Below are 25,825 nucleotides of genomic sequence, written 5' to 3' on the forward strand. Positions count from 1 at the left end.
GGCGCAGCAGGACAGTGCCAAGGACAAGCGTGGCTGTTCGACAGACCCTAACCCAGCACCAACCAACAACTCTCACACACACACACAGCTACCAACACCTGCACTGTCTCAGATGTGGGGCACAAACCATGTGCAGAAGGCATGTGTAGTTGGGTCAATATGGCTCAAACTCATGCTAGTTCTCTATTTTATAGTAAAACCACTCAAATCAATACCACTACGCGCCTATCTTTAAAACCAAGGAGTTTTAATGTCTCAGCTGTCCAAAGGATCTGGTAAGGCAGTAACATCTGTTCAGATAAGAGCATCAGGTCTATTTCCAACATACAATCACACACGCTAAACAGACATGCTACTGAATCAAGGTGGCCGAAAACCCTGACTCAGCCATCCACTCCATACCGTGTTTCTACCAAATACACCATACTTTGGTAAAGAAAGTTTAATAAGTCTGTACCCTCTCTACTTTTTAAACTGTGTGATAATACCATAACCTTTCTAAGAAGATGAAATATTTCATATACCAACAGCCCCTGACTTAACGATGGCTGGACTTAAAACTTTCTGACTTCACGATGGTGTGAAAGTGATACACACTCAGCAGAAACGACACTTGGAATTTTGAAGTGATCTTTTTCTGGGCTAGCCATAGGCAAAGAGGTCCTCTCGTGATGCCGGGCAGTGGCATGGGACCACAGCTCCCAATCAGCCAGCGATCACATGGTTAACAATGGACACAATGACAAGCATTCTGTTTTCACTTTCAGTACAGAATTCAATACATTACATGAGATATTCAGCGCTTTATTATAAAATAGGCTTCATGTGAGATAATATTGCCCAACGGTGGGCTAACGTTAAGTGTCCTAAGCACGTTTAAGGTAAACCAGGTTAAGCTATGGTGTTGGGCAGGTTAGGTACATTAAATGTATTTCTGACTTGCTGTGCTTTCAACTTACTGGGACAAAACCCCATCATAAGTCAAGGAAGATCAGTATTTAAAGTGCCTGGCACAGGGGCACCTGGGTGGCTCAGTCGTTAAGCGCCTGCCTTCGGCTCAGGTCATGATCCCAGGGTCCTGGGATCGAGCCCCGTGTTGGGCTTCCTGCTCGGCGGGAGGCCTGCTTCTCCCTCTCTCACTCCCCTTGCTTGTGTTCCCTCTCTCGCTGTGTCTCTCTCTGTCAAATAAATAAAATCTTAAAAAAAAAAAAAAAAAATGCCTGGCAAATAATAAATGGCATAAATGATGGCTTAAAAAAATCATATAAATATCACATCTGATACAGTAATAGTTTCATCTCACCATTTTAAAAATACACTTCATCAAAATCCTTATTTCAAATGTATATATTTAAAACTAATTTTAGCATTTTTATTTTCAGTGGATGCACATTAAAGGCAGCCAACCTTCACACTAAGAATTGTTGTCAGAAACTCAAAACGTTGATTGCGGTTACAAATATATTTACTTCCCCGTCAGTTTACTGGGATAACTTGAGTCACTATTTTACTTACCTGGGGATTTCCACAACCGAGAAAAGCATTAGAACAAGCCCTAGAAGCCGTAAACTGGAGCTATGCCACGATGTCATGCACAAGGAAGGGACACACTCTGTACGTGTTTTGCTGTGAACAGGTGCCTGGCGGTCCACAGCTGCTTCAGCACAGCGCCCACCGCCCTCTCCCCGGACTCCGTGGCCCTGCTCTCTGGCTCAGAGCGGGCTGGACTCACCTTTATCGCAGCCTCTCTCAGGGCCTCCAGACGCTGCCTACTGCTTTCCTTCATGTTCACAACATCTCTGTAGTCTCCCTGCAGGGCTCTCTGGAGGCCATAGATCGCCTGGAACACTGAGTTTTCACTTTCATTCAGCTCTTTTTGGAAAATTTCAAATGTGTGCACCTGAAATAGTTTCTCTTCATCTGACAGGCTAACGTCTTTTTCCACTGCTCTGATTGCACTTTTCAGTTTGTTAAGAACCACAGTCTTTTGGCGAAGCAGCCCAGAGAGCTTTCTGCAACTATCGAGGACCCACTGCTTCCTCTGAGTGATGGCTGCCCCTCTGCCTCGGTGTAACTTTATGGCATGTTTTGCTACCTCTTCATGTTCCGCAGCATCGGCTATCAAACGAAGCAGTGGAAGCAACATCCAAAAGTAATTTTTTTCCAATACCTTCATGATCCAATTTTAGAGGACAGGGCAATGCTGTCCAAAGGCTTCTGCTAAGGTGAGCTTGCATTTTAGATACACATTTTCAGCTGAAAAAGAGATTTACTGTCACATATAGCTGAACAATGATTCATTACTATTGAGATCAGACTTAAAAGTATTAAATAATTACATCCAGAAAACTATTACTTTTTTGAAGATGTTATTTTTCCTAGATAAACATTAATATCTAAGCTCTTATACCTGGATTTAAATAAAATACTGAATATTAAAGTATAGGGCCTGGTAAAGAATTGAGACTAAAGGTTACATCGAATTTAAAGGCAATTTTTTTTTTTTTAAAGAAAACTTAGCCTCATATACCTATTAAATCTACTGTGTGCAAAAGACAAAAACCATTCAACTTAAAGGCCAGAAAATACCATCGACTTCTGCTATCTCAGATCGGTGACTCACCTGGAGGAAACACGCTCCACATCATTTCTAAATGAAACCGTTTGAGCTGCTATTAGCTTACATATTGTTTTCTTTCCAAAATCATTAGGCATTTTGCAAAATTTCCAAAGTCACAGATGTCAAACACAGAAAAAGAAAATCACAAAACACAATCACACCTGGATCGATAGGGCTTTATTAAATGTTCAAACATTTTCTATCACCCAAATTTAGGCTCCTTCTCTCCCTCTCCTTAGGAAGCGCCCAGACACTGTGTGGGAATTTATCCTGGCAAGTGAAGCACAGACAGGACCCTGGCCATGACGGGCCGAAGGTTTCACTGAAGGTTGTGCTTCAGGCAGCAGCGTGTGCTGCAGCTGTGGGGTCCCGATCACACCAGGAGGCAGGGCTGTGTCCTCCAGAGGAGTGACCAAGGGGCAGGTACAAGCTGTGTCAGCAAGGTCACCAAGAAGGAACCACCTCAGAGGCAGAAAAACGGAGAACAAAGAAGGAGAAGTAACAAACAAGAGACAGGCCAAGCAAGCTATGCCCTGAAAAATAACCACTGAACCTGGCAACTAGATCACTGGGCACAAGTACTTATGTCAAAAAAGAAAACAAAACAAATCTGCCATTTGCACAAGACTTGCAGTTTAAAGAAAACAAAATATTACTACAAACGAATCATCAGTAGCAGCATCCCATGGATTACCACATCAAATGTACCAGTTATCTCCCCTTCCTGAGGATCTGTTTACTCAAACACGTATCTGTACCTCACTTTCACTAGTAATCCCAATTCTCACAAGTTTAAGCTGGTTTCCCAGGCAAAACAGGTCAGATGCAGCAAAAACAAGACTGTGACATTTCTAGAGATAAAATTCTGACCAGACTAAGAAATGACAGCCAAGAGAAAGTGGAGACAAAGCAGAGCTTCTGAAAAAACAGCACAAGAACTCTGCAAAGACTAGCCGCCCGGGGGTCTGGTGAGGGCTGAACCGAAAATACCACTACTGAAGGACAGGAGGGATACCTACCAATCAAAACTCACCAGGAAAAAATTATATTCTGACTCAATATTCTGGTTAGAAAGTCAGGAAACTGCTCAATTTCAATACATTTCTGAATCCTTCAGCTCCTGATGTCCCACAGAGAATTCACGTACCTACAATAGTTCACTTTTTTCCCCAACAAGGTAGGATACATGAGAACATGCTGTCTAAATTACCCAACTTTATATTACAGTTTTAATGTAACTTTAAGCAAATGTTACCACCTTAAAAATAAATAAATGATTTTTTTTAAAAAGATTTTATTTATTTATTTGACAGAGAGAGACACAGCGAGAGAGGGAACACAAGCAGGGGGAGTGGGAGAGGGAGAAGCAGGCTTCCCGCTGAGCAGGGAGCCCGATGCAGGGCTCGATCCCAGGACCCCGGGATCATGACCCGAGCCGGAAGGCAGATGCTTAACGACTGAGCCACCCAGGCGCCCAAAAATAAATAAATGATTACCTAATCATAGTAATGCCTAGCAACATAGTTAATCTGTCATTTTAATGACACATTTTATTGCTAAGCTTCTATTGTTCCAGGGGACAGAACAAATTCAATCACTACTTCAGAAGTGCATGCTTTTTTAGTATTTTTCAGAACCAAGACAGAAATTTCTGAAGCTTTGTCAATGTTTCCCATTTTCCCTAAAAGATCTCAAAAAGTGATTCTTTTATGGATTTCAAACTTCAGACAAATAACCTGCCACACAGTTTGTGAACAACACGCCTCCATTCATCTCTGGTTCCTTCCCCAAACAAGTTCCTGAAATTAAATACTTAAAACTCTACCCCACGACACATGAGGGACTATTAATTTTTACGAAAAATCATTGAGAATTTAGTTGTGGTCATATAATATTTCCACCCAAACAAGTTTATATCATGAACATGAAACTGAAATTATTTATAGACTCTGAAAATATGAATCACTCCTTCTTCATAAATTCAATTCCATCTTACCTTCAAACTTGGCTACCAAATCCTATGGACTACTAAATTGTAGCATGCTTTTTCTTGAGTAAATAATAAACATTTTTAGCTCCAGTGTTTTGTTATTATTACCTTCAATTATAAAAAACACACTTTGGATTTACTGTGTTTTTATAATGAATTCCTAGAATTTCTATATCGTTTTTTTTAAGATTGTATTTATTTGAGAGAGAGAGAAAGATAGAGAGCGTGCACACGCACATGAGCAGAGGGAAGAGGGAGAGGGAGAGGCAGGCTCTCTGCTGAGCAGGGAGCCTGATGTGGGACTTGATACCATGACCCTGAGATCATGACCTGAGCCAAAGGCAGATAGATGCTTCACCAACTCAGGCACCCAGGCACCTCCAGAATTTCTATATCTTGATTCACTGATCCAACCTCAGTGGATCTCAAGGGTGCGTGAGGACAGCCTATCACACAGGCCCCACGACTCCTTTTACACAGTACTGTGGAATGACAAACCGTGGAGGGGGAGAGCAGATAGGGGCTCTCAGGGGTCAGGGAAGGGGGAGGAGGTACTCTACGGATGGAAATGGTCTGTGTCTTGACAGCGCCGGTGGCCCCAGGAATCCACACAGGACAGAATCGCACAGATCTGAACACACACACACACACACACACGTGCAGTGGGTGGACTGGATTGATGCAGTCTTCTGCTTATACCATATGTTTTGTCAGGAGTTATCACTGGGGAAATCTGGGTGAAGAATCTGTGGGATTTCTCTGTATTAGTTCTTATAACTATATATGAGTCTGTAATTATCTCAAAAGAAAGTTTTAAAAATTCAATATAAAGGCTTACTGTTTCCCGCTAAGCCCTTGTTTTGTGTAATGATCACCATCTATGTTGCAGAACAAGGAAAACATAGCCGACATTTTTTTTATATTTTATTTATTTATTTTTTTAAAGATTTTATTTATTTGAGAGAGAGAGAGAGAGAGAGCACATGAGCGGGGGGAGGGTCAGAGGGAGAAGCAGACTCCCCGCTGAGCAGGAAGCCCAATGCGGGACTCGATCCCAGGACTCCAGGATCATGACCTGAGCCGAAGGCAGTCGCTTAACCAACTGAGCCACCCAGGTGCCCTTTTTTTATATTTTAAACTAGGAAATGCCCTAAACCAGAGCCAAAGGTTTTCAAGATGTCTCTGCTACAGTAAAACACAAGGTTACTTTTCATTTAGAGCAACAGCAAAATCAGTACTTTGAACACAACCCACCCCCAAAGGTTTCATTTACACATTTCCAACATTAATTAAAACATATATCCACAGCTTTGCCAAATTTCTAATGGGTGCTGCTTGCTTGATAAATGCAGAACATGATTCGCAAAACTTACCTTAAAATTGACGAGACTACTTGGGGCGCCTGGGTGGCTCAGTTGGTTAAGCGACTGCCTTCGGCTCAGGTCATGATCCTGGAGTCCCAGGATCAAGTCCCGCATCGGGCTCCCTGCTCAGCAGGGAGTCTGCTTCTCCCTCTGACCCTCCCCACTCTCATGCTTTCTCTCTCATTCTCTGTCTCTCAAATAAATAAATAAAATCTTTAAAAAAAAAAAATTGATGAGACTACTTGATCAAGAACAAAAATATTGGGCGCCTGGGTGGCTCAGTCGTTAGGCGTCTGCCTTCGGCTCAGGTCACGATCCCAGGGTCCTGGGATCGAGTCCCACATCGGGCTCCCTGCTCTGCGGGAAGCCTGCTTCTCCCTCTCCCACTCCCCCTGCTTGTGTTCCTGCTCTCGCTATGTCTCTCTCTGTCAAAAAATAAATAAAATCTTAAAAAAAAAAAAAAAAAAAGAACAAAAATATTTAATAAATGTCTTAAGTTATTCGGGATAAAAAGGCAAATGGGTTCACCATTAAGCCCACTCAAAAAATCAAAAAACAAAAAAAACTTCCAATATTTTCAGGGGCGCCTGGGTGGTTCAGTCAGGTCCAGTTCAGCCAAAACCAAGAGCATCCAACTCTTGGTTTCAGGTCAGGTCATGATCTCATGGATGGTGGGGTTGAGCCCGGTGTCAAGCTCCACACTCAGCAGGGAGTCTGCTTGAGATTCTCTCTCTCCCTCTGTCCCTCCCCCCACCACACACACGCTCTCTCTCAAATAAATAAATCGTTAAAAAAAAATTTCCAGTACCTTTAATTCACTGTCATATAAAAATCACATTACTCTTATTCTCTCGAAAATCTTTAGTAATTGAGAAATGTTATGTCATTTTTTGGATAGAAAGGTCAAAGGCAAAGCACAATAATGTAGTCTAAAACCAGCCTTTTTCAGAGCAAAGTCACCCAAGTTAAAGATTTCTCCCATATGCCTCTAACTCTGAGCTCTATCAGGACTGCAGGGTATGTAAAAGGACTATTTCCTTAGACATCTGGTATGAGACAGAGTCCTCGAGTCCTGGGGTTGCTGAAGTCCTTTCAGGGAATGGGGCTGGGGAGGCAGAGGGGGATGGGAAACAGAAGGAGCAGCAGCTCCTCTATTTTTTTCAATTTTCTATAATGGGCTAAAATTTGAAAACCTCATGGCTCTGCCTCCCAGCCTTCTGCTTATGTGTAGCGACAGGATCCTCCATCATCTCTCTTCCTCTGGACCTTCCAGACCCACTTTCTCCAATTTTCCTGATCAAACTGCTAAAAAGAATCTAGTCCAAATATTCACCTTACTAGGACACCAACCACTGTCTGTCCAGCAGAGGCCAACCCAGCCAGGCGCCAACACAGCACTTCGGAGGAACCCCAGCCACATCCACTCAGCTGAACCGAGACCCTAAGTGTGGGACGTACTGACCTGGTACCAAATGCGGTGCCTGGTGCCGTGTGCAGGAGATCCCAGGGCAAGCAGTGTGGGCATGCAGGAATAAAGTTAGCAACCAATACCGGTCATTTAGCTTCTTCTGAAAAAGGAAAACATAAAGATCATTTGTAGGAAATGGTTTAATGTTAGAATTTCTTTGTGATACCAGCAACATTTCCAGATTCAGCACAACACAGTAAACGAACAGGAAACAAAAGCTGTGCTCATGGAAAAGTCTTAGGAAGCAAACTCCCCAACGGAAATAACCTACCTCAATCTAATTTGTGGAGAATTTTATTTTTTATTTTTTAAAGATTTTATTTATTTATTTGAGAGAGAGAATGAGACAGAGAGCATGAGAGGGGGGAGGGTCGGAGGGAGAAGCAGACCCCCGCCGAGCAGGGAGCCCGATGCGGGACTCGATCCCTGGGACTCGATCCCGGGACTCCAGGATCACGACCTGAGCCGAAGGCAGTCGCTTAACCGACTGAGCCAGCCAGGCGCCCCTAATTCGTGGAGAATTTTAAATGTGAACAATTGAAATGACAAAAGTATAATTCTTAAAAGATAAAGCACTTGTAATCTTATAAATACGACTTCCAGATTTACATCTAATTTGTAAAGTAAGCAGAGAACGAGTTAATAGAGAGAAAGGAAAGTGAATGAGGGAAAATTCTTACGGACCCGAAAAAGCTTTAAAGTACTTACTTAATGTCAACTAAACTACAAAAACCACATACTCTGTTAAGTAATCCAACCGTTGATACACTCTTTTTTAAAAAGTTGATAGTATAAAAAAAGACTCAGAACCAGTGGGACACTGATCCAAAGAATGATCAGAAAAATACTTAAATGTGAGAAGGCTGAGCCACCTTACGCCTAGATAACTATCGTCTCACAAGAGGGCATCAGAGCTAAGCACGTCCCCCTCCGCTTATGTTTCCCCGGGTGCTCTCACGTAAGACCCGAAGAGGACCGAGGGCAGAGCCTGCAAGAAGGCAGCCGTCTTTCTCCGCAGCCAGGAAAGCAGGCACCGGGGCCGAGGGGAACGGCCAAGCGTCTGCTGCCGGGGAGGCTCGGCTGAGGCGCGGGGGCCCCTCCCGGCTTCGGCAGCCGGGACGACGAGCTGGCCTCCGGAGTCCAGCCCCAGGGGCTGCCCGCCCCTTCCCAGGGTCTGAGGACGCGTGCGGACGAACGCGAGCGCCGCCAGAGCGTGTTCCATCTTCCGTGTGACTCCCACTTACAGATTAGCTACCCCGCAGGAATCTTAGGGCTGGGCACGAAGGAAGCCCCTGCTCGGGGAAGCCAGGAACTGACCGCAGGCTCCTCCCCGCTGGCCTCGGCAGCTCCCGCCGTTCCACCGACAAACGCAAGGCGCGGCGCGGCAGGAGACCGTCCCGACCCAGGACGACCAGGTGGGAGCCCGCGCACGAGCAGACACGGACGGCGGGACTCGGAAGGGAGGGAAGGGCGCCCCGAGGAGAGAGGCCCGGGCGCGCAGGCCGGGGGCGGGGAGGCCCCCAGGAGGGAAGACCCCCCAGGAGGGAGCCTCGAGGCCCCGCGCCCGCACCGCGAGCGGCGCTCACCTGGACGCGGCGCGGCACACGTGCGCCCTGGCCCCGCTCTCCAGCGCTCGGAGTCCAGCAGCCGACAGGGTCGCGCCTTACCGCCTCCCTTCCCAGGCGGGGACCCGGACGCGGCCGGGCGCGGGGAGGGGCCTAGCCGTCCGTCACCCCCTCCGGAGCGCCGTCGCCGCGTTCGCGGCCCAGAGAGGTGCGTGCCCCTTGGGGGGCGGGGCCTGCGTTCCCGTCGGCCCTCGGGCGGCGCAGGGCACGTCGGGATTTGTAGGAGAGCGGGCTGGGGTCCCGTCGGGCGGCGCAGGGCACGTCGGGATTTGTAGGAGAGAGGGCTGGGGTCCCGTCGGGCGGCGCTGTGCACGTCGGCGCCGGGAGGGCGCGCGGGAGTGAGGTCCCGTGAGCCCCCGGGCCACGCTGTGCACGCTGGGAGCTGGGGGGCGAGGCCTGGGTGCGGCCCGTCCCCCGGGCGGCCCGGTGCGCGCCGGGAGTTGGAGTTCCGCGGGTGTGGACCCGTCGCGGTCCCCCGCCCTCCTTCCCGGGCGGGTGTCCCGGGCGCCGACGCCGAGGAAGAGCGCAGCGCGCCGGGCCGGGCGCCTGCGCAGACGGCCGGGGCCGGCGAGAAGCTGCGGTGCGCCGCGGAGAATGGTAGGTGGTCCGCGGTGTCGCCTCCCACCGGGTCCCTCCTGCGCGCCGGGGGCCGAGGGGGCGCCGGGGTCGGGGCGGGACTGGGCGGAGGCTGGGGAGCGCGGGCGCGAAGGTCGCGGGAGTGGCGGGGTCGCCGGCCGGCCTCGGGCCCGGAGGGCTCTGCGGGGAGGCGCGCAGGTGGGAGCCTGCGGCTGTCTGACCAGGAGGAGGCGACTCCGACCCGGGCTGGAGCGGAAACGCGCGCGGCCGGGGCGACGAGGAGCAAGGCCCCTGGTCCAGATGAAGCGGGGAAGGTGGTGCTTTGGAGCGTTACGCCAACGCCCAGCGGCCAGCAGGCGGCCGGGGAGTCCGGAAGGGTAGCGCTGTCGGGCAGGGCCTTGTCTTCCGTGCGCGGGGAGTAGAGTTTGCCCAGGAGACCGTGGCAGCACAGGAGGTGTTCAGAAGGCGGCGTGGGAGGTGGGCCTGTTTGTATTTTGCCGGGAGAATAGGAGTTGGACCGGACGGTTCAGGATTGCAGGAAGACCAGTTAGAGGCTGTTGTGATCATCTAGGCAGGAGGAGGTGACCCTGGGAACAAGGAGGAGTGGAGGGGGGGAGGGACCTCCACTGAACTATGAAGAACCAGCTTACCAGTTCCCGGCCTGGGCACCTGAGCAGCTGGTGACGTTATTGACCCAAAGAGGAAGTCTAGAAGGAAGCGCAGGTTTGTGTGGGAAGAAATACGGTCATGCCGAAGAAGGAGACATAGAGGGACGGCCCAGAAGAGGGGCTTCTTAAAATGTAGTGGAAACCGTGGTAGTCCGGGGGGGGGGGGTCACCATTTATTCAATAAATTCAGAGGTTTCTCTGCGCAAGGAAGGTAGGGCACTAGGTGCGGGGGTTTGACTGTGAGCAGGACAGATGTGGGTCTGGCGTTCATGGAGCCTCTTTCCTGGCAGATGAGACAGGCACTAATGCACCACTATTTTATTATGGTTGGGGTACGGGCTCAGGAGAGGCACGGGTTCTAGTAATCTGTGGGCTGGGCTGGGTGATGGTCCCCAGGGCTGAGGCAACAGAGCCTTCACCAGAGGAACACAGAGTGTAATGCAGTGTGGGCTGTATCCTGCAGAATGAGAGATGTGGGAGGGGCGGCCGGATAGTTGCAGCACTCCAGGCAGAAGGAACAAAATAGGTGGTTGGAGATGACAGGTTCCAGGACCCGGAAGATCCGCCGGCTGGAGTACAGAGAGCCAGAGAAAGGTGATGCGTAGGAGACTGGTGAGGGGACAGGAATCAGGTGCGCAGAGTCTTCTAGGGCACAGGAAGAGAAGGTTCGGTGTTTGTCCTCATGGTTGTGGGGGGCTGGTGGGAGAGTTTCAAACAGGAGGGAGGTGGTCCGGGAGGAATGTGTAGGGGAAAGAGCGGAGGCTTGAGAGTTAGGGGAGGAGGAGCAGAGAAGGAGACGGAGGAAGGCTGGTCAGAGGAACAAGAAGACCAGGGAGAGTAGGCTTAGAAACCCAGAGGGAGCACGGGCCTCCGAGCGGCTGCACTGCCCAGGCTGGAGGACCACCCCCCCAGCAGGGCGGGCTTCGGGGGGGAGGGGCTCCAAGGGCAGGAGCCGAACTTGTGGAAGAGTACCGAGCCATCGCTGCACCCGTTGAAGATCCAAGAGTGTGTAAGGGGACACTTGGATTTAACTCCACCCCAGCCTGCCATACACCAAAGCAGAAAATCGGAGAGACAAAGTTTATGTCATTAATTTGATCAGTATGGTTGCCCCAGCTGCCCCTAACCAAAGATTTTGTTGTATTAAGTGTCTGTGGACGGGCACTGCAACAATAACTGTTTCTTGGGGCGCCTGGGGGGCTCAGTCAGTAAAGGGTCTGCCTTCAGCTCAGGTCATGATCTCAGGGTCCTGGGATCGAGTCCCGTGTCAGGCTCCCTGCTCAGCGAGGATTCTGCTTCACCCTCTGCCTGCCACTCCCCCTGCTTGTGTGCTTGTTCTCTCTTTCTGTCAAATAAATAAAAATCTTTTTAAAAAATTACTGTTTTTTTCTTTTTTTCATTTTGTATGTGGGCGATCTTGGTGCCCAGATTATATAGGTGATTTTTTTCAAAGTCACAGTTGAAATGTTTTAGACTTTTCCTGTAGAGATTCTATTTGATTTTCTACTGGATTGTCCATATTTTTATTTCAAGAATTGTGTATATTTAAACAAAGTAAAACAATTGAACACTGCCCATCCCCCTCCCCCAAAAAAGCTGCTAAGTTAATTTCCTTGATGCAGTAAGCCTTAGTGAGGGCCATGAGCTTGAAGGGTAGGCCCTGATCCTGCCAAATATGGGCCTTCATTAATTTTGCATGGATTTAGCCCATCTAAATGGATCCAGAGCTCGCTTCTATCCCCTGTAATTTTTTAGTTTATGAGACATTTTCTTCTAGAAAGCTTTATGCCAGTTCCTTTTTCTACAGATTGCAACTTGAGTCTCTTAGTTCCTTTTGGACGTGAAGCACACATAGTCTTTATACTTAGCCAGTGAGCATTGTTCCAGTCGGGGCTACTTTCTGGAGAAACCTGTAAGGTGTAACATCACATTGTTGCAATTTGACTGAGAATCCCTTTCCTGTTCATTCTGGTCACAGACTTTTATGGGCTAAGCTTAGACGCTTGGCTGCTCCTACACACCCAGAGCCTGCACCCGTGACCGGCGGCACTTGGGATAGACGGAGGAGGGACGGACTTGTGCTCTCTGCACGTCCACCCACTTGGTAACTTACATGGCAACAGTTCAAGCCACTTTGCCTGGCTTGGTCCATACACTCCTGTATCTCTTTTTCTAGAGTTTTCGGAGTATTCTTCTTTACACTGTTGATATAACTATTTTGTCATGTATTAGGAGAAGCTTCAAGAGGTGATTATCAGGAAAAGTACCTCAAGACCAGACATCAGATCTTCCAGGTATCTGCCAACATTTACTTGGCGCGGATCCATCAGCTGTGTGATCCTGGTGAAATACTTCAGTTATCCAACAGTATGCTACTCTGTTAATTAATCTTGGAGGTTCTGAGAATGCTATGTTGAATTTTTTTTTGAAGTAGAATCCGCATAACATAAAATTAGGTATTTTAAAGTGTATAATTCAGTGGTGTTGAGGACATCCACAATGTTGTATTATCACCACCTCTGGCGACTTCCAAACCCCTTCATGATCCTCGAGGAAAACCCCATGCCCACTGAGCAGTCACTCCCCATACCCCCCGCCCCCCAGGCCCGGGGCAGCCACTGGGCTGCTTCCTGTCTGTGGATTTGCCTATCTGGATATTTCATGTAAATGGAATCATATGACATCTGGCTTTTCGTGTCTGACTTCTTTCACTTGGTATAAAGTTTCCAAGCTTCGTCCACATTGTGGCATTTTTCAGTACTTTGTTCCTTTTTATGGCTGAATTTCGTTGTTTATGTGCACCAAATTTTATTTTGCAACCATGACAGAATTTTAAAATCTAGCACTGATGGCGATTTGCATAATACAGATGTTAGGAGCATTGATTGCTAGTGATGTGCTGGGTAGGTATGGAACATCTCTCTCCACTTTAGTTTCTGAGGGAGCCCTTGGCTTTACCCACCCTCCCTCGGGGAGGCCATCACCTTCATAAAAGATGCTGCTGTCCCTTTTGTCAGCTTACTGTCAAAGCATATGGGACCTGTCCTAATTTAGCTAAATTCGATCTTACCAGAAAATACAACCTCAAGCTCTTTGTCTAGTTCTTTTCAGCGGCTCAATTTCAGGAAATAGCGTACAGAGTATATATTCTATATATTCCTCTAGAGTCTAGATTAGGATTAGAAACTGCAGCCCACAGGCTCATTGCCCGTGTGTGTAAATAAAGTTTTATTGGTGCACAGCACATCCATCATTTACACATTGCAGAACTGAGTAGCTGCAACAGAGACCAGCGGCCCCTCATCTACCTCACTGGGCCCTATAACCTAAGTTTCACCTTCCCTTCGCCTCTGAGGAACCAATAGGTAGGCTTCAGTGATCTATGAAAACGCCCACATTTTATGCAAAACCACATGTTTTGCTGGAGAGAGGATCTGTGATTTTCACCAGTTTCCAGAAGGGACCCAAGACCCCAAATGATGAACCGTCCTTGTTCTAAGTCGCCAAAAGATCAGTGCCCTGTGTTATGCTTCATCAGCAGTTCTGAGACTTATTAGAACCCTGTCCTGTAGGCACTTTAAAAAATTGCTGGAGCCCCAAAGAGCTTTTGTTTATTTGAGTTGTAGCCATCAGGATTTACTGTATTAGAAGTTACAATGAAAAGTTTAAAAACATTGGTGTATTTAAAAATAACAATAATCAGTTGATTGCATATCTATGTTGCATTTTTGCAAGGATCACAAGTCACGTGGCCTCTGCTGCATTACAGGGAGCATGAGAAAGGCAGATAATGGCTTGGGATTGTTGTGAAGGTGGTTTTGTCTTGGTGGAATCCCTGAGAGGTCTCAGGGCCCTGGGATGCCCAGACCGTACCTGGAGAGTGGTGTATTTGGACTGCACTATGTTATTTTCCTGCTGAATTGTACTCTGCTATTTTGGCATCAGCATGCAGTAAGGGATGCTGTGAGAAGCAGCTTTGGGAGCTTGCTCTGCTGTTCAGGGTCAGCATTGGGGGAGGGGCTGGTCTGCGAAGGGCAGGAAGGGCATGGGGCAGTCGCCCTTTCATGAGTGACCACAGGGGCCACTCCTTTGGGTTTCAGTGCCAGGAGGAGCTGGGCCACCTCTGGGCCACTGGTAGGTTTTTAAATCTTACGAAAACAGATTTTCCTGACCAGTCCTGTTTTCGTCTTTGGTTTGGCAGCTGGGAAGCTCAGAGCTGAATTTTTAGCCTGCGTTCATCTCTTGGATGTGGTGTGTGTGTCTAAGTCTCACCCCTGACTTTCCTGCTTTTTCCCTCCTCAGTCTCTCCATAGGCATGTGTATTCCATTTATATATTTTTGTAAGCTATAATGTACTGTGTGTGGCTTTATAAACTGTCACATCCTTTTTTGAACGAGATTGACTATAAATCCTTTCAAGTGAAACTTTTCCTCTTATATTATTTTGTGAAACGTTTTAGAGCTTTAGCATCTAGTAGATTAGAGTCTGTTGATTTACAGAGGCCAGTGAGTCACTTTCATTTCTGATGTCCTTTTCCAGGTTACCTTAGATAAGTCCAAACCTAACCATCCCATATCTGGAAGTGCGGGGACGCTATTTTGTTTCCTTACGTACTATATATAGTACAGTTACTTGGCAGTTTTGTTATTTACTTCCTCCCACAGCCTCTGCCCTATTTTTCCATTTTATCTCTGTCTCGTATACACAGATATTTCTGTTATTCATATTATTACATTTAGTCGTAACAGGCTTTTTGTGGCTGCTTTGGAACTTTTGTAAGTAGTGTTTAACACTATTCTTAGTTACCTGTATATGTTTTCATCAGTGTGGCTCTGCTGATTTTAAACAGGGAAAAACTTGAAACATGAATGTTTACAAACTGTGAAGCGCTTCTCCTATTCATTAGAGCCTGAAATTAACTGAAGCTAAAGAGGACCCTGCAGATGGGCTGTGGTGATACGGTCGCACCTTGGGTCAAACACCCAGCCTTGCTGCATCACAGGGCTACATGTGTAGAAGAGGGATTTTCCTGAGACTTAGGGAAAAAATAATGTTGTGTTTTATGCAAATTGAAGCGGGTAGAGATCAAAATGTATTTGGTGTAAAATACTGATTCTCATAATTGTTTGAAGATTACACTTTGCCTATTTGTTATTAAATTGCTGTCGTTTCAGTTTTCAGAAGACCGTGCAGTCTTCTCGAGTCATGAAGAACGGGGCGTGTTGTCCCGGGGCTCTGCAGTGAAGCTGACCCAGTGAGAAACAGCGAAGTCTGGCTGGAATACCAGCGGTGGTCATGGGACGCTGAAACAAAGCTCTGGGCCCGTGGTGTCGGCTTTCCTGCTGCTTCTGTGTCCCGCGCATACACGTAGGTCACCTCGGAAGAACACGGTCTCCAGTTTATGGCACTTCTCACTGTGGCCAAAGGAGTGCCGTCTGCTGCGTAACGCAGGATGAGGGGAAACTAGACGTGGCTGCAGGCGACTTGTTATCGAACCCAGACCTTTCCTCAGGGAGCCCATGAGAAGCACGGTGGACAAGAAGAAGCTGGAGCAGCTGTACGACAGCTACAGAGGTAAGAGGAGGCCGCGGCCGGGGGCAACGGCAGGCAGCAGGAGTAGTCTAGCTCCTGGACGTCTCACGCCCAGTTCGCAAGACCTCCAGGCGGCTATTCCTCCTCCTTCCGGGACTCGGCTGCAGCGGACTGGTGACTGAGAGCGGCTGGGCCGGGCTGGGCTGACGGGAGCGGGCTCTGCAGACGCGGCGGTGGTGAGCCGGTCCGGGCAGGGTCTGCCGCCCGCGCGCCCAGCCGCAGCATCGTCTCCTTCTGGGGGGCGTGCTGTCCCGGCCACACACATGCCCCCGCACTTCTGCGTAAGCTGGAGGATTCTGGCGAGAGGGCAGTTGAAGAAGTGACTCTGACCTGAGGGTGGAAGTCGCCCTTCTGCTACACAGGGTAGCCACGTGGTGGGCCTGGAGCCGCTGGGCAGTTGAGGGAGCTGGGGGGTGGGCAGCTCTTAGCAAAGAAACGTTTGTGCTGTAAGTTGGGGACCATTGTTGTTTTATTAAAATCGGCACTTAGAACGGAGCTTTCCCCATCAAAATATGGTTGTGCTGCAGGAAGAAGTGTCTCTGATGAGTCTGTACCGATTGACTCCCTCAGCAGGCTGTCGGATTTCATATCGCATGTCCAGTCCGTGCTGGAATTGGAGAGGCAACAACTATTCAAAGTTCGTTTATTTTTTCTTTCTAGCACTTTCTAAGGTTAACCTTCAAAAACCTCATTTAAACAAGTATGAACCCAAACAGAAGAACTCCTGGGCTTTAAATTCTTGTTTATTTTCAGTTTTTACTTTTGAAAATATCAAGTGTATATTTTATTCTATTTAGATCTGAAAATAGATTAAAAATTACATTCTTTTTTTTTCTTAATCTTTGGCACAGAAACATACTCCGTGGTAGAAAGAGCAGATTTGTATTTGAAAAATGAACATGGTTTTCAAAATGAAAAATCGTTTTTAATAAGCTTTAATGTGCTTTAAATTTTTTTGGCTAAGTTAATTTTGCCAAAAATTGGAGTGGAGCTAAGTTTGTGAGTCACATGCTATGCAGATTTCTGAAGTGATTCAAATATGTCTAGCGCCTTTAAAAAAATACTTTGTGAGAGCTACTTTAGTTTAAACAGTATCCTTTTATCATTTAATTTTATTCATGCAATTCTTGTCATTTAAAGTAGACACAATGTGCAATCATCTTGGGTCTAGAAATAGATATATTGTTCAAAGACTGTTAACAAATATAACGTTGGTTATTATGTTAATGTATGCAAATAAATGAGTACTTCTACACTTTCAAATAGTATTATCGCTTGTGAAATTTATGAGGTGAGGGCATTGGGGGCAATTTTGCTCTCCTGAAGATCTGTAACTCTGGGAGCATTGAATAATAGGAAGGCGGGTGAGAAGCAGAAGCCCTTGGGACAGCTGCTCGCTCATTATACAGGACAACAGGTTGGGAGGAAGCCTGTGCTTTCATTTGTTTAATTTACAGCATACTTTTTATTTTATTTTATTTTGGTAACGACATGCCTGTAAAAATGTAGCCTATGAATACTTAAGAGACCAAAGTTAAATTTTGTATGATGGAAGAAAAGTTTGTGACACTTAATCTTTATTTGAGCAAAGAAGCTACAAATTTTCTATTCATACCTTCTAAACCAACAGAATTAACACATACATCATGATGATATATTAGTACACGTGCATTCTGTCAGAAATTACAAGACCTAGTTTGGTGAGGTCTTGCTGAGATGTTTCTAATAGATTTTACTATTTGATTTTCTGATAAATGCTAAGTTCCTTAATTTCATTTCTAAACCAGAAATGGGGAGTGAGGGAGGCCTGAATTTCTAAGCCATTAAATGTGGATTCATGAACTAAATGATACTGTGATATTTCAGTGTTTGCGACCTAAATGTTGTACGGTAGCATTAAAATTATAGCAAATGAAATCACTTTGAAAAGAAGAACATCAGTTTCTTTATTGTTTTGGCAGGGTTGTGATAAAAACTTATAATATTGTAAACACTTTACAAATGCAGTATTTTTTTTAATATTTTTAAAATTTTAAAATATTTTTTAAAATTACAGATTTTTAAAAATTTTTAAGTGATCTCCACACCCAACTTGGGGCTCAAACTCACGACCCTGACATCAAGAGTCGCACACTCCCCCCACCCCGACTGAGCCAGCCAGGCGCCCTATGATGCAGTTAGGGTTAGGGTTAGGGTTAGGGTTGCCTTTGGACAAACTAGAATTGTATAAAGTTGAATTTTTATTTTACTTTATGGAAATTAATTTTTTTTCTTAATGATTAAGTCTTCTCAAAGAAGTTGCGGTATTCTTTTTTTCTTCCCCTAAACTCCAGTAACCTAGATTTTTAAAATAGGGCTTTTTTTTCTGGATAAATTATTATTTGTTGCTGTTTCATATACAGTAGAAAATTGTGGTCCATTGATTGATGTATCTGAAACATGCTTTCTAGGGCTATGATTCTAACCACCCATTTTAGTGGTACTTTTCAAAATAGCAAAATTTCTTTCTCTCTTGATTTTAACTGTAGACCCACAAGATGAAAATAAAATTGGAATTGACGGGATTCAACAGTTTTGTGATGACTTAAACCTGGATCCTGCCAGCGTCAGCGTTTTGGTTATAGCATGGAAATTCAGGGCAGCGACGCAATGTGAATTTAGCAAAAAGGAATTTGTAGATGGCATGACAGAGCTGGGGTAAGTAAATTGGTCTCAGTTTAAATTTTTTTGAAAAGGAAGATGCTTTCAACATTAATTATTTTTCAACAACCTATAAACATTCATTTCAAATTAATTTATTTTCTGTGTGTATCTTATAAATTTTTTATGCCTCTTCTCTATTAATAATAGCCTTTGGTTTCCTTTTAAACTCCAGTTAAAGTTTTATTTAGTACATTCAGATTTATCCCTTTTGTAATTTACTTTTTTCTTTTTAATTTTTATCCTTCCAGTTTTGAATTCACAGTAAATACCAGGGTGTTTTTGTTTGTCTTCAGCCATTCAATTTATTTCATGATGCTGTATCCTAAATGTATTATTTGTGTTGCTATGTTAAACATCAATAAAATACCATTTTGGTTTTTTGCTTGTAACACTTCTCTGTTCTCCCCACAGGGTTGGGATAAAAGCTTCATTAATAACTTAAGATGTTTCTCACTTGTCAGATAAGTCAGAGAAGTAAATGAAAGCATGTAATGTAAATGTCTTCTAATCGTGGAACTTACTGAGCTATTTCTTAGGGTGGTCTAAATGCCAACTTGCTTGACTTGCTGATACTGTGATATTTCAGTGTTGACGACTTAAACTAGCTTATTTTTAGCTGCTGAAGGAGCTTAAAAGTCTAAGGTAAACATGTTCTTGAGGCATGGACGTACAGCATCCCAGGGGGAAGAATAGAATGGCTTTTCCACTAAGCCGATGAATCTGTTACGTATAACAGTCTTGTGTGTTCAGATGATGAACTCTACAAGACTTACCCTACGGCTGGTGGTTGTATAAAACCAAACAAAAGACATCTCTGCGACAATGGTGCGGCAGCATGGTGCTTCATGTTCTGTGTGCTCAGGAAAGCCAAGGTGAACTACAGGGAATTCTAGAATGGGAAACACCTATTACAGAATCATCCTCCTGGCATGGTACTACACTTTCCCCCATCTGCTAGAACCTTCCCCAAATGGGAGATTTTGGAAATAAGTGCTTCTTGTGGAAACACTTGCATTTCTTTTTCTTTTTTTCTTTTTTTTTTTTTAAGATTTTTTATTTATTTGCGAGAGAGAGAATGAGAGACAGAGAGCATGAGAGGGGGGAGGGCCAGAGGGAGAAGCAGACTCCCTGCCGAGCAGGGAGCCCGATGCGGGACTCAATCCAGGGACTCCAGGATCATGACCTGAGCCGAAGGCAGTTGCTTAACCAACTGAGCCACCCAGGCGCCCAACACTTGCATTTCTTAGGCATGATCTAGAAATACGTCGTACGGGTAAATTTTAAAAATTCCTGTCTGTTATCCTAATAAGTGTTATAATTTAAAACATGTATTTTTAAGATTTTGAGTGTGATTCCCAAAATGTGTTAGGTAAATTCATGCCTCCTTATATGTAATTTAAGATTATAACTTAGTGCTACTTAATGGTGCAGCTCTTCACATCTCACAGGGCAGTTAAAAGGGAAAGCACTTTGTAGATATTAAAGTACTGTATACTAAGTATCATGAGTGTGACAGTAAACTGTATTGTAGAGATGACCTCAGTGCTTTTAGGGATGTAAAAGACTGTTGTAGTCTAAACAGCACTAAGCTTTAAAAAATACTTTGGGTTTTGTGTCAGCTCTATTATTTTTCACACTTTTTCCTGGCTATTAACCCCTGACAGTGGTTGGAATACCTACCTGTAACAGTTAATCCTACATCCTTTCTTTGGGGTTTGTGGATTCGTAAGTGAACTGAATAAACGTCATGAAATTCCTTGACATCTTTGTAAAAACAAGAAATTGGCCATATTGTGGATCTGTTTCTAGACTCTGTTGTAGTTGGTGGGTCTCTTTATCCTTAGCCCTGCAGCACGCAGACTTCATTATTGTAGCATTAGGTAAGTCTTGAAATGAAGTAGTGAAGTCTTCGTACTTTTCATCTGAAGATTGTTCGTCAATTTTTATTATTTCAGTGGGGAGAGAAGAGTCTTTTCAGCAGCTGACACCGAAATAACTGGGTGAGCCTGAGAACACATCACCTCGGTCCCTGCGTCAGAGCACTGGCCACAGTTAGAGATGGATGTGGGCTGGATTGCACACCTGTACAAGAAAGTGAAAACTTTAAAGTTCTCGACAAAATGTGGGAGAGTATCTTTATTAAAACCCAGATTAAGGAATAAAAAGCACTAGCTGTAACGGAAAAAATTAATAAGTTGGACTTCATCACAGTTAAGAGCTCTTACATTAAATTACATTAAATGTAAGTAAACTAAATATTGGATGGATTTTAGAAAATCAACTCAACTATTGTGTATACTGCTTACAATAGATACGATTAAAACATAAGGGCACAGAACAATTTGAAGAATAAAAGTTGATGTAATTGGCAAACATTTAACCAAAAAAATTTGGTGTGGCTATGTCAATATTAAAACAAGCTTTAAAGGCAAAAAGTTCTAATTCTAGAGATAATGAAGGACGTTTCATAATGAGGAAGGGTTTATTTCACATGGAAGGCAATTGATTATTTAAAGCAAAAATAGGGCTCCTGGGTGGCTCAGATCGTTGAGCGTCTGCCTTCGGCTCAGGTCATGATCCCAGGATCCTGGGATCGAGTCCCGCATCGGGCTCTCTGCTCCTTGGGAGCCTGCTTCTCCCTCTGCCTCTCTTTCTCTGTCTCTCATGAATAAATAAATAAAATCTTTAAAAAAAAAAAAAATATTTAAAGCAAAAATAAACACTACAAGAGAAAGATAGAAATTACAATCAAAGTGGGGAATTCTCACACACATCTTAGCAACTGATAGAATGAGCAGGTGGAAAATCAGTAAGGAAATAGGAGATTTGGACAGCACAACAAATGGCCTAATGGACGTACTTAGAACATTGCCTTTGATGTTGAAGAATACATACTCTTTACAGAAGAAGAGTAGACCATTTATAAATATCGACTATAAACCGCACCATAAAATAAGTTGCAACAAATTTCAAAGGATTGAAATGATACACAGTATATTTTCTGACCACAATACAATTAAGGTAGAACAAAAATGACTTGATAGGTTTTTGAAATATGTGTAGATATTGTATACTCCTGAAAACCCTTGGGAGTAAGAAGTTACAGTGGAAATTAGAAAATATTTTGAATCATGAAGAAAACACTACACATGAAAACTTGCAGGATTCAACTTCTTAAATGCATATTTTAGAAGGAAGAGTTGAAAATCATTAAGGAGAGCATCCATCTCAAGAAGTAGAAAAAGAGCAGGAAATTAAACTCAAAGAGTGTAGAGGAAAGGAATTAATTTTTTTTTAAAGATTTTATTTATTTTTTGACAAGAGACACAGCGAGAGAGGGAACACAAGCAGGGGGAGTGGGAGAGGGAGAAGCAGGCTTCCCACTGAGCAGAGAGCCCGATGCGGGGCTCCATCCCAGGACCCTGGGATCATGACCTGAGCCGAAGGCAGATGCTTAACGACTGAGCCACCCAGGCGCCCCAGGAATTATTTTTTTTAAACAGGCAGTAATTTAAGGAAATAGAACTGAAGTTAATAGAAAAAATCCATAACACCAGAAGCTTGCTGTTTGAGAAGATTTACAAAAGTAGTAACAAATAACCAATATGGAATGAAAAGGGAGACATCACTGTAGATCCTATGGATGTTAAAAGATAAGAATATATTACTACCAACTCTGTGCTAGTAAATGTGAAAACCCGGATGCAAGAGAGGAATTCTCTTAAAAATACAATTTACTGAAATGGACACATAAATAGTTCTGTAACTCTTAAATTTGAACCCATAATTTAAAATCTTTTCAAAAAGAAAACAATTGGCCAGGATTGGTGTACCAGCACATCCTACAGGACATTTAATGAAGAGACTGCCACCAACTTTACACAACCTCTTAGAGAATCATACAGGAAGAAACACTTTCTGATTTGTTTTGAGGCCAACACAACCTGGATAACAAAACCTAGAAAGGACATTTCAGTAAATGTGCTGCTGAAGCAAGCACAAAAGGATATTTTGAGAATGGAAAATTATTGGCCACTTTCAGTCATGAGATTCAAGAGATGCATAAGATGAAAAAATTTTAGACAAATTATCAACAAACTAAATCCAGCCCCCAAGATAAATCAATGAAAAAATCAGGATAATTTATCATGACAAAGTTTGTTATAGCCCAGGATTGTGAGATTTGTTTATAATAAGTCAATCAATGTAATTTATTAACAACAGAAAAGGGGGGATTATCTCAAACCCATAAAATGGGTTTAATGAAACTCAATTTCATTCATAATTTTTTGAAAGAGAATGTACCACAAACCAGGGATAGTCCTTAAGCTGACCCGCCCCCCACCTTTCCTGCCAAATCCTACAGGATATATACTTAATTGGAACATGAATGCCTACTTTTATTCAGCATTGAACAGGAGGTGTTACCTGGTCTGATCCACAGGTAAGATATTGGAATCAATAAGTGAGGTCAGCCAGACTGCAGGACCGAAGATCAGCAAACAAGAATCAATCTTATTACAGAATACTGAATGCAACAATACAACAAAGCAAAATGAATTTTAAAAATACGCCATTTTCAGTAGCATGAAAAATACAAAACACCTCGGATAAATCTAAAGTTGTGTGCTACCTCCATAGAGTAAATAACTCATTGAGAGGCAGGAAATCTGAATAAATAGAGACATAAACCTCATTCATAGATTGGAACAGTCAGTATTTTATCCCTAACTTTGTCTATGAACTTGGTGTGATATCAATCAAAACCCCGGTAAGTAGTAGTTTTATATGTGTAATTTGACAAATGGAGTTAAAATGTATATGCAAATTCAGTCAAGAATAGTCAACAGCTTTTAACAAGGTGGGAAGATTTGCTCTCCCAGCTAATTAGGACTTTTCAAGCTGCAGTAATTAAGACTACATGGCACCACTACAGAGATAAATAGACCAGTGGGACAGAATGGGGAGCAAGAAACAAATGCACGGGGCGCCTGGGTGGCTCGGTTGGTTGGGCGACTGCCTTCGGCTCAGGTCATGATCCTGGAGTCCCTGGATCGAGTCCCGCATCGGGCTCCCTGCTCCGCAGGGAGTCTGCTTCTCCCTCTGCTGCTCCCCGCTGCTCATGCTCTCTCTTTCACCCTCTCTCTAATAGATAAATAATCATTAAAAAATAAAAGAATCTGGGGCGCCTGGGTGGCTCAGTCGGTTAAGCGACTGCCTTCGGCTCAGGTCATGATCCTGGAGTCCCTGGATCGAGTCCTGCATCGGGCTCCCTGCTCGGCAGGGAGTCTGCTTCTCCCTCTGACCCTCCCCCCTCTCATGTGCTCTCTCTCTCATTCTCTCAAATAAATAAATAAAATCTTTAAAAAAAAAAAAAAAAGAAACAAATGCACGTACACGTGTACATTTGACTTCTGGCCAGTGCAGCACTTCAGAGAAGTGAGGAAAGGACATCTTCTCAGTAAATGGTTCTGTGAGCATTGGCTAGTCACAAACTTACCTTGATCCCTACCTTACACCATACATAAAAAAACAGTTCCCAGTGCACAATGTCCGTGTGAAAGCCTAAAGGCAAGAGCTGGAAGCCTCTGGGAAAATCACGCAGGAGGGTATCTTTATGACCATGCAGTAGGGAAAATTTGAACACAAGCAAACACTGGGAAGAAGAAGACTGAGAGAATATTATACTAAGAATAAGAACTGATCATCAAGAAACACCCCCAAGGGAGTGAAAAGGCAGTCCACATTCTGGGTGAGAGTACTTTAAAACTGCTTAGCTGACAAAGGCTTGTGTCCTTCATATGTAAAGAAAGCCTGAAAACAATAAGAAAAAGCTACCTAGTTGAAACCGGACAGGAGACTTGAACAGGCACTTCACAAAAGAGAATTTCCAAATAGCCAGTCAAAATACAAGAAGTTCAGTCTCGTTCACTGGGGAAGTACAGGTTAAAACTACAGTGAACTGTCTCTGTGAAATGGCTAAGGTAAGACAGTGAAAATGGGAGCAAAAGGAACCCTGCTCTCCTGCTGGGGGTGGTGTGAAGCAGACAGTCTCTTTGGAAAACAGTTTGATATCACATCACTGAAGGTTCGTGGACCCTGTGACCCAGCTGGCCCACTTGGGCTTGCACCTAACCTAGCACATTTATGTGTGTGCCAGGAGACATGTATGGGAACCTTTTTTTAAAAATTTTATTTATTTATTTGACAGACACAGCGAGAGAGGGAACACAAGCAGGGGGAGTGGGAGAGGGAGAAGCAGGCTTCCCGCCGAGCAGGGAGCCTGATGTGGGAATTGATCCCAGGACCCTGGGATCATGACCTGAGCCGAAGGCAGACGCTTAACGACTGAGCCACCCAGGCGCCCCTGTACAGGAACCTTTTTAACAACCTTCTTTGTTACCAGAAAACAGAAACAGCCAGAATAGTTACCATCGGTGGGATATATAAGTTAGGAAGTATGAACACAGGGGAATGCTCCTTGACACAGAAAATGATGACTCCACTGAGTCAGCATAGTGAACCTCACAGACTCGACACAGAAATAACACCATGAGTTCCCATGAAGAAAGTTCCGAGTTGAGGTAGCCAACTGTCAGGGAGTGCTCGTTCGGGGGTGATGCAGGCACACAGGAGGGCCCGCAGTGGCCCCATAGAGGGAAGGCCAGTGGTGGGGAAGGCGCTGCCCCCGACCACCCTCGGTGTGGGTCCCTGGAGCTGTAGGGCTGTGCCTCCTGGGCTTGTGGCTGCTGATGCATGGTGTTCTGCTCTCTCCAAAGCCCTGCTGACTGTGAAGCGTGCCTGTTATTCTTTTCCTTGCTGGGTAGTCGAAGTAAAAAAGACAGATTTTATGTTTTGCTATTCTAGATTTCTGCTTTGAAGGAGTTTTCATATTCTTTCTTAATTTTTTTTTAAGATTTTATCTATTTGAGAGAGAGGAAGCACAAGCAGGGGGAGGGGCAGAGGGAGAGGGAGAAAGCAGGCTTCCCGCTGAGCAGGGAGCCCGATGTGGGAATTGATGCCAGGACTCTGGGATCATGACCTGAGCCGAAGGCAGGCGCTTAACCAACTGAGCCACCCAGGAGTCCCAAGGCTTTTTAGTATTCTTAAAGGTTGTTGACTTTTTGGAGGAAAATCCAATTTTATTATTTATTTATTTACTTTAAATTTATTTATTTTTAAAACTCCAGTATAATTAACGTATTGTTGTATTAGTTT

The 25,825-nt window shown here is 44.6% G+C and overlaps 2 protein-coding genes across 13 annotated transcripts in view; one reads left to right on the forward strand and one right to left on the reverse strand.

The window, feature by feature from the left end:
• The window catches only part of TMCO3 (transmembrane and coiled-coil domains 3), a 46,858-nt gene extending 37,614 nt beyond the window's left edge, over positions 1-9,244 (reverse strand). For 2 of the 6 annotated variants that reach the window (XM_035003008.1, XM_035003006.1), the window contains exons 1-3: positions 9,029-9,242; positions 7,437-7,542; positions 1,733-2,256 (exon numbers count right to left, since the gene is read on the reverse strand). In XM_035003008.1, coding sequence (XP_034858899.1) covers positions 1,733-2,176 — 444 coding nt within the window. In that variant the 5' untranslated portion in view covers positions 2,177-2,256; positions 7,437-7,542; positions 9,029-9,242. Of the gene's footprint in view, positions 1-959; positions 1,000-1,732; positions 2,257-7,436; positions 7,543-9,028 lie in introns of those variants that run through there. The other 4 variants (XM_035003003.1, XM_035003005.1, XM_035003004.1 and 1 more) reach the window with 3 other exon arrangements.
• Positions 9,245-9,524: 280 nt separating this feature from the next.
• DCUN1D2 (defective in cullin neddylation 1 domain containing 2) overlaps positions 9,525-25,825 on the forward strand; it is a 33,499-nt gene continuing 17,198 nt past the window's right edge. The window contains exons 1-4 of one of the 7 annotated variants that reach the window (XR_004678835.1): positions 9,525-9,664; positions 15,487-15,886; positions 18,433-18,601; positions 20,563-20,607. Coding sequence is in view for 5 of the 7 variants with exons in the window: in XM_035003010.1 (XP_034858901.1) it covers positions 15,832-15,886; positions 18,433-18,601; positions 20,563-20,607 (269 nt within the window). In the remaining 2 variants the exon portion in view is untranslated. Of the gene's footprint in view, positions 9,665-10,096; positions 10,121-14,984; positions 15,088-15,486; positions 15,887-18,432; positions 18,602-20,562; positions 20,608-25,825 lie in introns of those variants that run through there. The other 6 variants (XR_004678834.1, XM_035003010.1, XM_035003013.1 and 3 more) reach the window with 6 other exon arrangements.

The sequence above is a fragment of the Mirounga leonina genome, unplaced genomic scaffold (assembly GCF_011800145.1).
Source record: "Mirounga leonina isolate KUSES-001 unplaced genomic scaffold, KU_Mleo_1.0 Mir_127, whole genome shotgun sequence".
NCBI classification, from domain to species: domain Eukaryota; kingdom Metazoa; phylum Chordata; class Mammalia; order Carnivora; family Phocidae; genus Mirounga; species Mirounga leonina.